At 40.7% G+C, this 17,271-nt stretch overlaps 1 protein-coding gene across 1 annotated transcript in view; it reads right to left on the bottom strand.

Annotated features, from left to right (window-relative positions):
- The window catches only part of LOC108633438 (kinesin-like protein KIF6), a 177,703-nt gene that overhangs the window by 49,399 nt on the left and 111,033 nt on the right, over positions 1–17,271 (bottom strand). Inside the window, exon 5 of the mRNA XM_018038660.1 lies at positions 5,166–5,295. Coding sequence (XP_017894149.1) covers positions 5,166–5,295 — 130 coding nt within the window. The remainder of the gene's footprint in view (positions 1–5,165; positions 5,296–17,271) is intronic.

Raw genomic sequence — 17,271 nt, 5'->3', positions numbered from 1 at the left:
TGAAGGCTAGACATCCCAAACGGAGGTGTTGGCAGGGCTGATAATTCCTCCTAAGGACTGTGAGGAAAGGCTCTGCCCCAGGCCTTTCTGCTTGGCTTGTAGACGACTGTTCTCTTGTTCACGTGGCACACTCCCTCTAAATCTGCCTGTCTCCAAATCTCCCACTTTATAAGGGTACCAGTGATGTTGGATTAGGGCCCACACGAACGACCCCATTTTGAGTTGATCACCTCTGTAAAGACACTATCTCTCAATAAGGCTACATATTCTGAGGTACTAGGGGTTACGACTCCAACATGGGAATTAGATAAGGTGAGACAATTTAACTCACAAAAGACAGTACTGTGGAGTTTTGGTAGAAAGGATCCCCAGACACTACTCTCTTCTCCAACATTGCTTGTAAAATAATGCCGTGTTAGTTTAATCATGGGCTTCCCAGGTGGTGCTAGTGGTAAAGAACTTGCCTCCCAACACTGGAGATGTAGCAGACCCAGGATTTGATCCCTCGATCAGGAAGACCCCCTGGAGGAGGGCATGGCAACCCAGTCCAGTACTCTTGCCTGGAGAATCCCATGGAAAGAGGAGTATCAGTTCAGTTCAGTTGCTCAGTCATGTCCAACTCTTTGCAACCCCGTGAATCGCAGCACGCCAGGCCTCCCTGTCCATCACCAACTCCCGGAGTTCACTCAGACTCACGTCCATCAAGTCCGTGATGCCATCCAGCCATCTTATCCTCTGTCGTCCCCTTGTCCTCCTGCCCCCAATCCCTCCGAGCATCAGAGTCTTCTCCAATGAGTCAACTCTTCGCATGAGGTGGCCAAAGTACTGGAGTTTCAGCTTCAGCATCATTCCTTCCAAAGAAATCCCAGAGCGGATCTCATTTAGAATGGACTGGTTGGATCTCCTTGCAGTCCAAGGGACTCTCAAGAGTCTTCTCCAACACCACAGTTCAAAAGCATCAATCCTTCAGCACTCAGCCTTCTTCACAGTTCAACTCTCACATCCATACATGACCACAGGAAAAACCATAGCCTTGACTAGATGGACCTTAGTCGGCAAAGTAATGTCTCTGCTTTTTAATATGCTGTCTAGGTTGGTCATAACTTTTCTTCCAAGGAGTAAGCGTCTTTTAATTTCATGGCTGTAGTCACCATCTGCAGTGATTTGGAGCCCCCAAAATAAAGTCTGACACTGTTTCCACTGTTTCCCCATCTATTTCCCATGAAGTGATGGGACCAGATGCCATGATCTTCGTTTTCTGAATGTTAAGCTTTAAGCCAACTTTTTCACTCTCCACTTACACTTTCATCAAGAGGCTTTTTAGCTCCTCTTCACTTTCTGCCATAAGGGTGGTGTCACTGCATATCTGAGGTTATTGATATTTCTCCCGACAACCTTCATTCCAGCTTGTGCTGCTTCCAGCCCAGCGTTTCTCATGATGTACTCTGCATAGAAGTTAAATAAGCAGGGTGACAATATACAGCCTTGACGTACTCCTTTTCCTATTTGGAACCAGTCTGTTGTTCCATGTCCAGTTCTAACAGTTGCTTCCTGACCTGCATACAGATTATAGAGGGCTACAGTCCATGGGTCACAAAGAGTTAGACACAACTGAAGTGACTTAGCATACATGCAGTCTAATTATTCACTTTGAGCAACACTATGGCTTCCTAAAATGAATATTTAAATGGCACTTTCACCAATGGAGATTGCTCCTAGAAGGAGCATCTGGTTTTGTTAATCCAGGACAGCTTCTGTCAAGATGTAGTTTAAAATATCCTGAATTTTACCTCGGTCTTGACAGAAGAGCAAGTAGAAATAAACAGAAACAGAAAGGCAGATGGCAAATAAAGGTATAAAAGAATTTGGTAATCAAAAATGCAAGTTAGAACAAAATTCTTTTGACTACCAAATTGGCAGAACTTTCAAATCTTGTGGTGTTGGCAAGGGTACAGAATAGGGATCTGTTCACATACTTCTGGGAATGGGTTTCAACCAGCTTCTTAACAGTAAAACCTGAACTGCCGCAAATTTAGACTGAGCATACTTAAAATGCTAAAATGCATATTCCTGGGCTCCACTGCTGAGAACATGAATCCATCCATCAGATATGGGATCCTGTGTCTTTGGGCTAGCATGGGGTATCCTGATACAAGCTATCCTCGGGCCACACTTGGGGACAGTGTACTCTAGACTGTGGGTGGGGCTGGGCAAATCATCTCAGCAATGGGACTGTGTAGGGCCCGCCAATTGAATGCAGAATGTCTTGCCCAATTAGGTTTAATTAATTGAGAGCAACATTTCAATGCTAAGACAAAAAGTACGAAGTCATACTTGCTACTGGTGGGCTTTGACGTCGGGTCACAAACAGTTCAACTTTTACAATATTTATTCTCTTTGGCATAGCAAATCAACTTTTGAAAAAAAAAAATATCTACCCCAAGGACATAATCAGGTTTTTTTCAAAACATTGGTAGGATTACAGAAATTATTTAAGAGGGGTTCTAAAAATAAGAAGAGGATGAAGCTACTCTTAATAACATTTCCTTACAATTCTGGCTCTTGGTAGGAGAACTTAAAAGGGAAGAGCAGGTTTGCTTTGGTCTCCATATTCAGGCTTTGTTTTGCAAATGTTTTTTGGTTACCACGGCAACTTCTGGATTTCTCTGTGTAAATGGGAAATTGGGAACCTCGTCTTCTGAAAAAAAATGATTAGTGTGTTCTTTTTATCCTGGTAAGCTCATTGCGTGCTGACAAATTACATTCTGACAGTTCAGTTGTAATCTAAAACATGCCTCTCTGGAGACTCTGAATAATAAAGTATTTCCCGGGATTGACAGTTATTCTTCGTTTATATTTTTATGTATTTGCTTTCAATGAATTCAAGAGATAAACTGAAGTGTTCCATCCTTGCTATGCTTTTTAAATAATTCAGAAATGTATCCTCACTTGAAAAATCTGACATGTGTCAATTTGATTACTGTGCTCATGAGTTTGGTGTAAGGAAATAACATAAGCTTCAGAAATGGTTAGACTTGAAGCTGAAGCCCACTTCTGCCACCTACTAGCAGTGCGACCTTGGGCAAGCAGTCTAACTCTTTGAGCCTTAGTTTCCATCTATAAAATGAGAGTCAGAAATAATACCTACAAGTATCCATGACAGTGACAAGGCTACTGAGTAGGTTCTTGATAGAACATGGTAGTTATTACCAAAGAAAAAAATAAAAGCAAGCACAGAAACATCCAAAACCTATTAGACTTGGTTTAAAAGCAATCAGGCTTCACACAGGAAAAAAAAAAAAAGAATAAAATTTTAAAGTAATGCACAACCAGCATTATTAGAATTAGACTTCTCCAGGTTTCAGCTATTTACACTATTGTGAAACACTCAATGGTAAATAATAGGAAAAGACTGTCAGAATTTTGTAAGATGGTAGAACAGAAAAGCTTATACAAAGGAAGCTCAAGGTCCTCAAAACTTTACACAACAATAATCTGAAAAGATGCAGTTGGTTCAAGTTAGAGGCATAACTTTGAAAGTGCAAATGGCCAAGCTTATTCGCTAACAGGGGCTGTGGTGAACCAGGGCCAGGAGCCCTCCCTGACCCATTCAAGGTGAAGGTATGGAATTGTGAGGACAAGGCCTAGACTCCTCCGGGATGAGTCATTTTAGGAAGACGGTCAGCAAAGAGGCAGGGGTAGGTTTTGCCTCATGTTCTCCAGCAGCACTTATGACCTACCATTTTTCTCTTTCATACTCCGTTGGTGGGCAGGACCCATTTACAGTCTCTGCCTCTCAGTTTGCTGTTGATTACACTGTGTATGGAGGAGGAGGATTTTTTAGTGAAACGTTAAATCTTTCATTATTACACTCCCTACTTCTTAATCTTCCTTTATTCCTGTCTCTTCCATTACTGTGACAAATGAGCACGATGGATGACTGTATGGGCAAAATGTTGAAACAATACACAAATGCAAAACACGGTAAACAACCGAAAATATTCCAAAATTAAACACTAGGCACAGCTCTCTCTCTTTAAGTGAAAATGATAATTTAAGGGTCCTTAAATCCATATTATATGTGGCACCTAAAATCAACATTTTTAAGCTAGTCTGTTGAAAAGTACTGATGCAGAACCAGTGAAACAACAAGAAACTCAGGGCCCAGCACAATGACAGATGTCAACACCGTGCTTTCACTACCTGATCTCCCATTTTTCTATCTTGTATCTAAGCTGGTACATTCCCAGGGGTGAAAATGGGGCAGAAAGAAAGTCACTTGAGGGAGACTTTCTCAGACTACTTTTCCTCCCAGCTTATCGTCTCTGCTATTGTTTGTCATCAGAGACAAGGTAGAGCACGGAACTCAGGGAGCGTGGTTTAGAAAGGAAAGTGCCCGTGATCACAGGAAGCTGCTCACCGTTTCCACACCACCACCCCCCGAATCACCAGTAGCGCTACTTAATTCCTTTCAGTGCAGTGGCGCTGAATGAGACTTTTGTGACCCTCCATCTCCAATCAGTAACTGGTTGAGGCCCATGACCCAGCTGGGTTAATCCTGTCTCCTGCTTATGGTTCCAAGGCAAAATATAGGTGACCAGTTAGGTGTGAATGTCAGATTACCAATAAATAGCTTTTAGCACAAGTATATCCCCAAAATTGCACCGAGGTATACTTCTACCACACACCATGGCAGTGTTCCTGGAACTGCCAACAACAGCTGCAAATGCATAGAGCACTTCCTATGTTCCATGTGTTATTCTAAATTCTTCATTAATTCTCTAAACCCATGAAAATCCACGGATAGGTAAACAAATGCTAGTATATGGATGACTGGAGGTCAGGAAGAATAAGCTATGTAACTTTAAGTTGCAAAAATTATGCAAAAATTCCTATAATGAAGACTTCTGATGAGTTGTCATGGGCTGGCTGCAAATCAATTTGTATAAAATTTAAAAATACAAAATTAAAAGAGACTAGATTTTAGTCCCTGCTCATTAACTAGCTAGAAGACCTTGAGAAAGTCTCCTCAATTCTCTGGTTCTAGGTTTCCTTTTCCTAAAACATGGGATTTAGATGAGATTATTTTTAAAGTCATTGCTGTCCCCCAGATTCCATTATATCTTACAGCGTGCAAACACAGCTTGCAGGGAAAAGCTGATTACCTCTGCAATCATTCTGTTGGTGTCGCCCAAGAAAAGCAGATTCAGAGCTTCTTCCTCTGTGGTCGCCTGATGAAGAGATAAGTTTTTCAGGTGGATATTCTGATCAGGGTCCTCCAGGACTGTCACTTTCCTGGGGAAAAAGGAAACAACAGCAGAAGGCACTTTGAGAAGGAAAAGAAATTTAAGTCTTTCTTACAGGTTTCTTTTTTAAAGGCCATATGTATGACACCTTGAATTTATAAAATCAAGAAGTACACAAGACACCAGACAGTACTGGATTAGCATCCAATACTGACATTCCCTTGACAGTATTACCAAATAGCTTTGGGACTGAAAAGTACGTTACAAGCTCCTAATTCAAAGGCAGCTTTATTGGGAATCATCAGATCCCCAAAGCATCTGAAAATGCATATTCTTATTGAATTGAAAATGCCAGTGGATAACCTTCTACCTATGTCAGGAAACTAGGCTATGCCTTTTTTTTTGCCATGTCATAATTCAGTTTCTTACATTAGGTGGTACTGATTTTTCTCCTTCTAATTTTTCCCTTTTGTTCAATTTCATATTACTTCAATCTATGTGACATTTCAAACTGGTTAGCTCACCAATTTAAACACGATGAAAACTGAGGCATTTGTCATCCCTCAGCTATTCCCTGGTTTTCTTATTGAGGTGAGTTAAAAATTCTCAAGAAGTCTGATAATAAAATCCTAGTTTATAATTGTTATTTTTATGTCATCAGATATGTTTTCTGACCTTTCTTTCTTTACAACATCGCTTTTCCTTCCACTGAATCCTTAGGTCTGGAATTACACTCATTTGTTAAAACTCCTCAAGAGACGTTTTGGTGCCAACACTGTCTCCTCCCATGTGAATCTTAACACTGTCTCAAGAGCTGGCTTGTCAAAATGCTCCTCAGAGTCCTGTTAGGACTTCTGGCAACTTCTGGAACACAATTTGGCTAAATTCCTAATAGTCTTCTTTCAAACGACTACAAATTCAAGCAACAGAATTACTAACGAGAGTTCCCTTCTACCTCTTGAGTTTTGCCTTCGCGATCATTGTAAAAATTGTGGAGGAAGGGACATCTGCAGTTCACAAGCGTTGCCAAGTGTCTCTCCAGGCATCTGCACTTGCTTGCAACAGCAGAACTGAAGGCAGGAGGCCAGCGTTGGCATCATCCAGCACTCTGCCTCCCTTCAAAGTCCGACCAGCGAGTCGACCTGTGTCACTTGCCTACTGCCAAAAACACACTTAGAAAACTTTAAAAGTGAAGATTTTGCAAAGCCCATGATTTTTCAGCCTTCCCTTTTGTGAGGGGACTCTCTGGATTTTCATATGTAATTTGTGGGCACTTAAAATACTAATCGCAGGAAGAAAGTGTAGTTTTTCCAGCCCATCTGTGACCAATATGTCACTAATAATGCAGCTCGTTGCCAAGTTGTGGACTTCTTTTTGTCTCCTTCAATAATACCAATGAGATGGAAAAAAGATCTCTTCCCTTAATGGAAACAAGTGTATTTTATTTATTTTTCAACAAGGCTCATAAGTCAGCTTATTAAAAATGCTTAAGAGTTAAAGAAAAAAGCTTGGAAACTATGAAGGCATTTTTAAACTGAAATAGATGAATTGTGCTCTATTTTTAGGAACCCTCTTTATTCCTTAAGCTTTATTTCCACTGTGATTCTTCTGCAATGCTTGAGAAGGTTTAGTAAATGCAATCCCTAGGGATACAAAAGTCAGAATTCTTCTTAAATCTACAGATTCTACATCTTAAAGGTGAAAGAAGTTAAGTAATGTGGGAAGGAAGATAAAAGCATGAAATGAGTGATGAGACAGTACATCAAAAGTGAGAAAAGAAGAGAGTTCTGTCTTTTTCAACATGAAGAAGAAAACAAATTCTTCAACTCTGAGGCAAAGTCACCTGCGATATACGCTGTAAGACCAAGTCAGATACAAAACGATCCTGTGCAAGATCAGAAAAGGGGGAGATGAAGGAGCAGAAGATGATTCAAAGAGGAGGATGCTCACACTCCCTGGGCACTGAAAGTCTCCTTTAATCCAGTCATTCTCAGCCGGGCTGCATACAGGTCCCATCTTCAGAACATAAAGGAAACAACACATCAGCACCAGGTGTCCTCTTTAAAGGTTTGGATTTGAATATTCTGCGGTGTGGACCGGGTACCAGAGTCTGTAAAGGCTCCAGGTGATGCTACTGTGCAGCCAAGATTGAGAGTTACTGACTTCACCTTTTAATGACCATACAAGGTGGACATATGGGGAGGTTTCTGGTTTCTTTATAGTTACTTTCCACCCAGCTCCACCTAAGCCAAAGAGGAGAGTCACTCATCTTACTGGCTGAAGTCACTTTGGGTCATATATCTACTAACAGGCGAGGTCCCTGTGAATTTTAAAAAGCTTGTCCTTCCACAGGAAGTTTCCTTTTTCTACCTCCCTGACCATGCCACTGATGGGTAAACTAAGCCACCCATTAGCCACAGCAATAACGAATGCTCAACTGGGGATTATGGATCTTCCTGGACATCCACAGGGTTTCTATCATGGCTGAGTCAAAAAATCTAAATGTGATGTCGTACATCCTCTCACCATTACCTCACTGAAATTTTTAAAAAGGTGCAGCAAACCAGCCTGTACAGAATTCTAGGAGTGTCCAACCTTTCAGACAACCTGAGCGGCTCCCTGATTTAGGGTACACTTACAAAGAACAGTTAGAAGCATAATGCAGGGAGTATGGACTGTCAGCAGCAGCATTGGGCTGAATCACTCAGAGCCTCTGATCTGCAATGTACTGCAGAAGTATTACGCTTCTATGTTTACTTCCGGGGGCTCGTCCGGCCGTGTCACTTTGATCACAATTTGCACGTGCTTCAATTTTTCTGCATAGACATCTCAGTCGTCTTTTGTAACTCATCACCATGTATTTCTCTGACTCTTTTCTGATTCTTCACTTGAGCTTAGCCAAAAGGATGAGAAGCGATTCTTTTCTGGTTCTGTTTCCCTCACTATTTGCTTATTTTTGCCCACTGAGGTTTTGAAAAGTAAATAAAAAGACAGGTTGGTGTCCAGCTTAGTTTGGCTTCTCAGCGGGCTCTCTCCCTGCTCCAGGTTCATCTGTGGGCACCCTTTAATAAGAAGGCTCTGCCTCTGGCATCTTTCTGGAATCTTCTGTGGTGCAACTTTCTCCAATCAGGGCCTCCCTTGCCAGTTCTTCTCCTCAGATTCTTTCCTGGTTTCTGCCCAATCCCTTGGGCATGAGGCTTTGGACTTTCCCTTATTGCCCTGCCTGCTCTTATTGAAAATTCCTTTTGCACTCACCCTCACAACCCACGTGTCAGCCCCACCCACTCTTACACTTTGCTCAGAGAAGCATGGCCTGAGCTGGGGAGTACTTCTTACCTAAATTGGTTATTCTGGGGGTGAGGATGTTTTAAACTCTGCTGTTGGTGGAGAACTTTTCAAAGTCAGAGGAAATAAGAACCATTAGCAAAAGTTTCTTATTAAGTCGCTTCCTTCCCTGCCCCCCTCCCCCAACTCCCCAGCTCTCTCACAAATCAATAGCTATTTCCTGAATCCTTAGTCCACTACTCCGTTCTGGCTATAATTTTCATAGCTTGAAAGAGGGCTTTATTGGAGTTTCTTAAATAAACATCTTAATTCCAAGATGGAAACCCCCCAAACTATTTATTTGATTCTCTTTGAAAGGGCCTGTGAATAGTTTTCTCTACAAAATGTTTCTAAAATGTTTAGATTTTGAGCAAGAAGTCACTGATAGCCTTAACTTGGACCCCTAAGTGGAAAAGTTCTGCTAAGTACACTCAGCCTGTTTAATGATGGGGAAGAAGCAAGTTTTGTGTTTTCTCTGTAAACAGAGAATCTTTTCCATTTGGCTAAGTAGTTGGAATTTTTAGGCTTTCTAACTGACTGGAAGACATATAAGGAGCAATGGCCAAGCTCTTGTCCCCAATAATGGAAGCCATCAATGGGAGAACCCTCCCCATTCTCCATCCCACCTCCACGACATTCCAGTACCACCGACTCGCTGAACAGGGACTTTCCAGGAGTTGTTACAATGAATCTGGTTTCTCACTTTCATGTGATAGACAAATACTGCTATGGTGACTTCTATTTTTTTTTTTTTTTTTTTACTTGCAGGGACCCCACGTATTGGCACAGGCCATGCCCTATACAATGGCACCATGTTCAAGATGTGGCAATCCACATCATGTGGATTTATTATGACATGTGCTGGTCGGGGGCAGTTGTCTTCTAACAAAACCAGCACATTACAACAATTTTACAAAAGATGGCAAGGGTGCCTTTTAATAATCACATGAAGGTGCCATACAGACAAGAGGTAGCCCTGTCTAGTCACCGTGACTTTGAACAGTATCAATATCAAGAGCAGGTGGGCCTCATAAAAATGGGAGGGTATCCATGAGGCTCTTCTAAATAACTGAAAGTATCTCACAGGTGGTAAACACAGCCCTGCTATTCATTTCAGTAAAGAGAAAATTCTATAGTTCAGTGTTTTTCAACCTCCTTCCCTCTCACCCCACCCAACCCATTTTCAGAAGCTCTCTACAGGCAAGATTTGGGGGAAGGGAGGATACACATTTTTAGGAGCAGTATGTGAGAGGAGCCCTCCTTCCTGCATTTAAACAATTTCAAAGGTAGACTTTCTTCAGATTGACTAAAAATCTCAAATATTTCTTCTGTTATAAAATATAAATAATTGAAACGTATCACATAAGAAAGTTTTACGAATGTGCAATACATTTTTCTGTTGGTCTTAATTTAGATAGATTGGGCTAAAAGGATACTTTTTCTATTTAACCACTATTAAGATATTTTGAAAACTCTTCCTAATATCTTGAAAAAGATATCTTTTCTTTCTCATTTTATCTAATATTATACTTTCTTACTGATAAGGAAAATATAGCCAATCACATGACACTTTAGGTTGAGTTATTTATTTTAGCCTATAAAGACACCAGGTTCTCAACCAAATATTTAAGGAAGATGTTAAACCAACTATCTACAATTTTGTTCAAAAGAGAGAAGCAGAGGAAATACTTCCTAACTCATACTATGAGGCCAGCATTACACTTATACCAAAACCAGACAAAGACATAAAGAGAAAAGAAAACTCTAGACCATATCTCTCAAGAATATAGATGTAAAAATCCTCAATAAAGTATTAGCTAATCAAATCCAACAATGTATAAAAAAATTATACACCATGACTAAGTGGGATTATCTCAGATATATAAGGTTGGTTCAACATTCAAATATCAGTCAATGCAATCCATCATATCAATGAATTGAAAAAGAAAATCACACATAATCATATTAATAGATGCTGAACAAACATTTGAAAAATTCAACACCCATTCATGATAAAAACTCTCAGAAAACTAGGAATAGAGAGGATCCTTCTCAACTTGATAAAGATAATCTACAAAAAATCCTACAGCTAACATCATAGTTAATGGTGAGAAACTCAAAGCTTTCCTAGTAATATCAGGAACAAGATTAGGCTATCCTCTCTCATCGTTCCTTTACAACATTATCCTGGAAGTCCTTGTTAGTGCAATAATTTAAGAAAAGAAAATAAAAGCTATACAGATTGGGGGGAAAAAAAACATGAAGATGTCTTTGCTCACAGATGACATGCAGAAAACCTGAAATAACTGATAAAAAACACTCTTGAAACTAATAAGTGATTATAGCAACACTGCAGGATACAAAGTTAATATGCAAAAATCAATTTTTTTCCTATATAACAGCAATTAACAAGTGGAATTTGAAATTAAAAACACAAAGCCATTAGCACTTAAAAATGAAATATTTAGATATAAATCTAATAAAATATGCCCACCATTTATAGGAGAAAAATTACAAGATTCTAATGAGAGAAATTAGAAAACTAAATAAATGCAAGGTTTTCCATGTTCATGGATAGGAAGACGCAGTCCTGTGCAGATGTGACTTCTTTCCAACTTGATATACATGTGCAATGAAACCCCAACAATCCCAGCACATTATTTGGTGGATATTAACAAGATGATCCTGATGTTTATATGGAGAGGCAAAAGACCCAGAATAACAAAAACAAAATTTAATGAGAAGAACAAAGTTGGAGGACCAAGAGCACCCAACTTCAAGACTTACTATAAAGCTACAGTAATCAAGATAGTGTAGTGTTGATGAAACCATATATAAATTGATCAGTGAAATGGAACACAGAATTCAGAAACAGACTCATGTAACTACAGTCGGCTGATCTTTCACAAAGATATGAAGGCGATATAATGGTGCAAAGACAGTCTCTTCAAAATGTGGTTCTAGAACAACTGGACCTCCACACACAAAGTAATGAATCCAGACACAGACTTTATACCACACATAAAAATTAACTCTAAATGAATTACAGACCTAAATGTAAAATGCAAAACTATAAAACTCCTAGAAGGTAACACAGAAGAAAATCCAGATGGCCTTGGGGACGGTGACATCTTTTTGGATACAACACTAAAGATATGATCCTTGAAGGAAATAACTGATCATCATTAAAATTAAAAACTTATGTTCTGCACAAGATAATGTCTGAAGATGGAGAAAATTAGCCACAGACTGGAAGAAAACATTTGCCAAAGATACATCTGGTAAAGGACTGGTATCCAAACTATACAAAGAACACTTAAAGCTCAACAATAAGGAAACAACCCAATTTAAAAATGGGCCAAAAACCTTAACAGACACCTCACCAAAGAAGATATACAGATGGCAAATAAGCATATGAAAAGACGTTCCACGTCACATGTCATCAGGAAAATGGAACTGTAAAAAGTAATGAGATACCAGTACACACCTATTAAAATGGCCAAAACCCGGGACACTAACGACATCAAATGCTGGGATGTAAAGCGACAAGAATGCTCATCTATTGTTGGTGGAAATGCAAAAATGGTACAGCCATTTTGGTAGTTTCTCAAAAAAACTAAACTATTCCTATCAACCCCAAACTTAGAGGCAACCCAGATGCCCTTCACCTAATGGATAAACTTCGTACAAACAAACAATGTCATACTATTCAGTGCTAAAGAGAAATGAACTATCATTTTTATCAAATGAAAAAGCACGAAGGACCCTTACTAAGTGAAAGAAACGAGTCTGAAAGAGCTATATACTGTATGATTCCAGCTATGTGACATTTTGGGAAAGGCAAAACTATGGAGATAATAAAAAGATCAGTGGTTGCCAGGGGTGGAGGTATGGGGTAGTGATGACTAGGCAGGGTGCAGAGGATTCAAAGTCAGTGAAAACACTGTGTGTTATCATGATGGGTGCTTGTCATTATAAATTTGTCCAAACCTGTGGAATGTTCAACACCAAGAGTGAGAGCCTATGACCAGTTATGGACTCTGGGTTATTTTGGTGTGTCAGTGCATGTCCATCCTTGGTAACAAGCATGTCATTTTGGTGAGTGATGCTGGTGACGGGACAGGCCACACGTGTGTGAGGAGGAGACACAAGGGCAGCTCTGTGCCTTCCTCTCAGTTTTGTTGTGAACCTAAAACTAAATACTTTATCAAGGAAAAAAAAAAAGGTCCAAACTGAAAGCTGAAAACATTTTTTTTTTTTTTAACTGAAGTATAGTTGATTTACAGTAGTATACTAGTTTCAGGCATACAACAGATGATTCATTATTTTTACAGTTTTACTCCATTTAAAGTTATTGCACAATGTTGGCTATATTCCCTGTGCTGTACAATATACCCTGTAGCTATTTTTTTTTTTTTGTACATAGTAGTTTGTACCTCTTAATCCCCAAAGCTGCAAACCATCCTGAGTCAGTGTTGTGATGAACTCTTGTCTTGATATCCACATCAACTTCTTTCTTTTCAGTTGGTAAACATCCTTTCCTTAACACTATCATTATTATTCCTAGTGATAATATTATCAGACTTGAACTCTGGTCTTTTGATTTCCCAAAGAACTTAACCAACCACCTAAGCTAACTGTACTACCACAAGTCTGGCATTGCAGAGGTGCCAGCAACCTGTATAGGATTTATCCCCTATCTGAAGAGGAACAAAACTGAAATGAGTCATTTAATGTATGTCAGTCCCCTACCTAGGAACAAATTCTGTTCTAAGAGTATGTCTGTAAGTCCAAAAAAATTAGCCGAGGTACCCAACTAACACGGTCGGCTATATAGTACTGTGTAATAGGTTTATAATACTCTTCACACAAATAATACCTAAAAAACAAAAACAAAAAATAAAGAGAACACTTCAAATCTTACAATACAGTACTTTGAGAAGTACAGTGGTATAGCGCCAACAGCTGGCATCCAGGGGCTGGCATCAAGTGAACAGGCAAGAAGAGTTACCGGCAGAGGAGGTGTGAGATGGTGGCGCTGAAGGATCATCACCAACAGGAGATGGAGGGCGAGCGGCAATGTCACTCACGCCTGACGCTGATGGCACAGGTTCTGGATCCTCGCTGGATTCAACTCAATCCACTCTCTTGAAAAAACAATCCGGTGATGTCTGGGTGCGTGTGTGCTAAATCGCTTCAGTCGTGTCCACTCTTTGCGACCCTATGGACTGTAGCCCACCAGTAGCAGCTGTTTTTTTTCTTGTCACAGACGTCATGGTGGCACTAGACTGCATTCTGAACGGCTGCTACAATGTTCGTGTACCATTCTACGTTCAGGCCTTGTGCCTCGAAAACTTAACAGAGCCCCTCAAATAAAGAAAAGCCCCTGGCATTTCCTGCATCGTTAATCTCTTTGGTTCTTCAGTCACTCCTTCCTCTTGCCCCTCTTTGTCCTTTCTCTGGGCCTCCAATTCCATCAGGTCTTCATTAGTAAGCTCCCCATGTTGCACAGCAAGGAGCTCCATGGAGTTGTCCTCTTGCAGATCTAGCTTCAGCTTCTCGCTGAGGGTCACTAAGTTGCTGGAGACGTTTTTGGACTTCTCATCCACCTTCTCAAATCCATGCAAACTGTGAACAAACTGAAGGCAAAAGCTCTTCCAAACCCCATTCATGGTGATGGTCCTAACCTCACGTCAAGCAAAGTCAATATTTTTTGTGGCCTTGTAGATGTTATAGTCTTTCCAAAATTGTTGTGAGGTTGTCCCTGATTCATCACTCGCGTTTACTGTCCGACGACAAGTGTGGCATGAATAATATTTCCTGAAAGTCACTATAGCTTCATCCAACTATAGGTTGGATGAGTGATGTAGTATTTTTTGGCAGATGTACTACTTAGACCTTGGGATGAAAGTCATCCATGGATGGGGGCACCCCAAACATTGTCAAGTGGCAAAAGAATGTTGAGTGGGATGTCCTTCTCCAAGCAATATTTCTCTACCTCCAGGATAAAGTGGTGGAGAAAACCCGTCCTGGAAAATGGCCTGTATAACGCAGGCTTTGGAGTTAACAGGAAAAGGCTTGTGCAGCTATGTTTTTCGGGCTCCTGTGTTTTCTGATCGTAAACTAAGAGTGGCTTCAGTTTCATAATGCTGGAAGCATTGCCCCCAAACAACAGAGCCAGTCTATCCTTTGCTGCTTTATAGCCTGGCATCAAGTTTTCCTCCTTACTGATGTAACTTCAGTCTGGCATCCTCTTCCAATGCAGTCCTGTCTTTCCCACATTAAAAACCTGCTCCGGTAAATACACACCTTCATCAACAATTTCTCAAAGCATTTCAGGAAATTCCCAGGTAGCTACTGTATAGGCACTCACCATCACTTTTACATTAAAAATGTTGACTATAGCCTTGAATGGATGAAACCAGCCATGGCTGGCTTTAAAAGATGCACCCTCTGATTCTTTGCCATGTTTCTTCTTCAGTTCAGTTCAGTTCAGTCGCTCAGTCATGTCTGACTCTTTGTGACCCCAAGGACTGCAGCATGCCAGGCTTCCCCCGTCCATCATCAACTCCTGGAGTTTACTCAAACTCATGTCCACAGAGTCAGTGATGCCATCCAACCATCTCATTCTCTGTCATCCCCTTCTCCTCCTGCCTTCAACCTTTCCCAGCTTCAGGGTCTTTTCAAATGAGTCAGTTCTTTACATCAGGTGGCCAGTATTGGAGTTTCAGCTTAAGCATCAGTCCTTCCAATGAACATTCAGGACTGATTTCCTTTAGGATGGACTGGTTAGATCTCCTTGCAGTCCAAGGGACTCTCAAGAGTCTTCTCCAACACCAGAGTTCAAAAGCATCCATTCTTCAGTGCTCAGCTTTCTTTATAGTCCAACTCTCACATCCATACATGACCACTGGAAAAATCATAGCTTTGATTAGACGGACCTTTGTTGGCAAAGTAATGTCTCTGCTTTTTAATATGCTGTCTAGGTTTGTCACAGCTTTTCTTTTAAGGAGCAAGCATATTTTAATTTCATGGCTGCAGTCACCATCTGCAGTGATTTTGGAGAACCCCCCTCCCCCACCAAAGTTTCTCCTTCAAGTCTTCATAAAGGCTTTTAGCTTCCTCTTGAATCAGCATTAAGCTGAGCGGGATTCAAAGCTGGTGCTGATCTTACACCTACACAGAGAAGTTTCTCAATCTTCTCTATAACTTTTCCATGCTTCTTCTTCGATATTATTGTCAACATAATTGGCATGGCAGATTTCACATGTTCCATATCTTGTCTGTGTTCTTTATAATCATGCCAACTGTTGAATAATTCATGTTATAGGAACAAGCAATGTCTACCATCTTTTCACCTCACTCTACTCTCTCAATTATTTATCATTTCCATTGTTATCACTTGACACCTCTTAGTGGTACCAGATACATCAGCGCTGCTTTTACACTTGTTTCTGAACACCTTGGGACTGAAATAAAGATACTAAACTACTGTCCTCTATACCTGTGGTGTGTGTGCTCAGTTGCTCAGTTGTGTCCAACTCTTTTTCGACGCCATGTATTGTGGCTTGCCAGGGCTCCTCTGTCCATGGAATTTTCTAGGCAACAGTACAGGAGCAGGTTGCCATTTCCTTTACCAGGGGATCTTCCCAACCCAGGAATCAGACCTGCGTTTGAATCTGCATTGGCAGGTAGATTCTGTACCACTGCGCCATCTGGGAAGCCCACTCCATATAGTGCTGTACACAAAAGCACAGCTGCTGGTAGACGATGCACACACGTGACAATGCATGCCAGACATGTGAACTTATGTGACTGGACGTGCAAATGAATGCACTAAGTCACTTCAGTCATGTCCGACTCTGTGCGACCCCCAGACGGCAGCCCACCAGGCTCCCCCGTCCCTGGGATTCTCCAGGCAAGAACACTGGAGTGGGGTGCCATTTCCTTCTCCAACACATGAAAGTGAAAAGTGAAAGTGAAGTCGCTCAGTCGTGCCCGACTCTTAGCGACCCCATGGACTGCGGCCCACCAGGCTCCTCCGTCCATGGGATTTTCCAGGCAAGAGTGCTGGAGTGGAGTGCCATTGCCTTCTCCAGCAAATGAATGTTAGCATCGTTAAAAGTTCACAACGTGAAAGCTTGAATGTAGGGAACTTACTGTAATGCATCCTACATTAACTCAAGAATGCCTGGTGTCAGTGTGGCGACAACTCTCAAGAACCTTCTGCTTCTTGCTGTGCTTAGGCTCCCATATGCTAAGAAAACAAGTATCATCAAAACAACTCAAGAAACAGACCTGCTGGCTACTGCTATTGAGATGCAAAACCAAAATGAGAATTATCCACTGTAGGCAAAAACAGAACCAGATTAGGTACAATTAATGTGTAGGAGAACCAATACCTTTCTCACCAGTGGTTATATTTATTAACTTATTGGCTATTGTCATTTAATTATTTCACTAAGATTTAGTGTGTATATGAAACAATCTTTCTTTTTTCTCAAAATTGTATCCAAATATGATAACAATTTAGATTGCTAATAACTTAATCGGATCATCTTTCTATATTATCTTAGATTAACCAAACTTCGCCCACCCAAACAATATCACATCGTAACAACTGACAGACAGAATGGCTCCCAAATGTAACATAGGTACGCATGACTTACAACAGACTCATCTATCGCCTATAGCAACCACC

Source organism: Capra hircus, chromosome 23, assembly GCF_001704415.2.
Source record: "Capra hircus breed San Clemente chromosome 23, ASM170441v1, whole genome shotgun sequence".
NCBI classification, from domain to species: Eukaryota; Metazoa; Chordata; class Mammalia; order Artiodactyla; family Bovidae; genus Capra; species Capra hircus.
The sequence above is the reverse complement of the archived record's forward strand: the minus strand, read 5'-3'. Positions and strand labels throughout refer to the sequence as shown.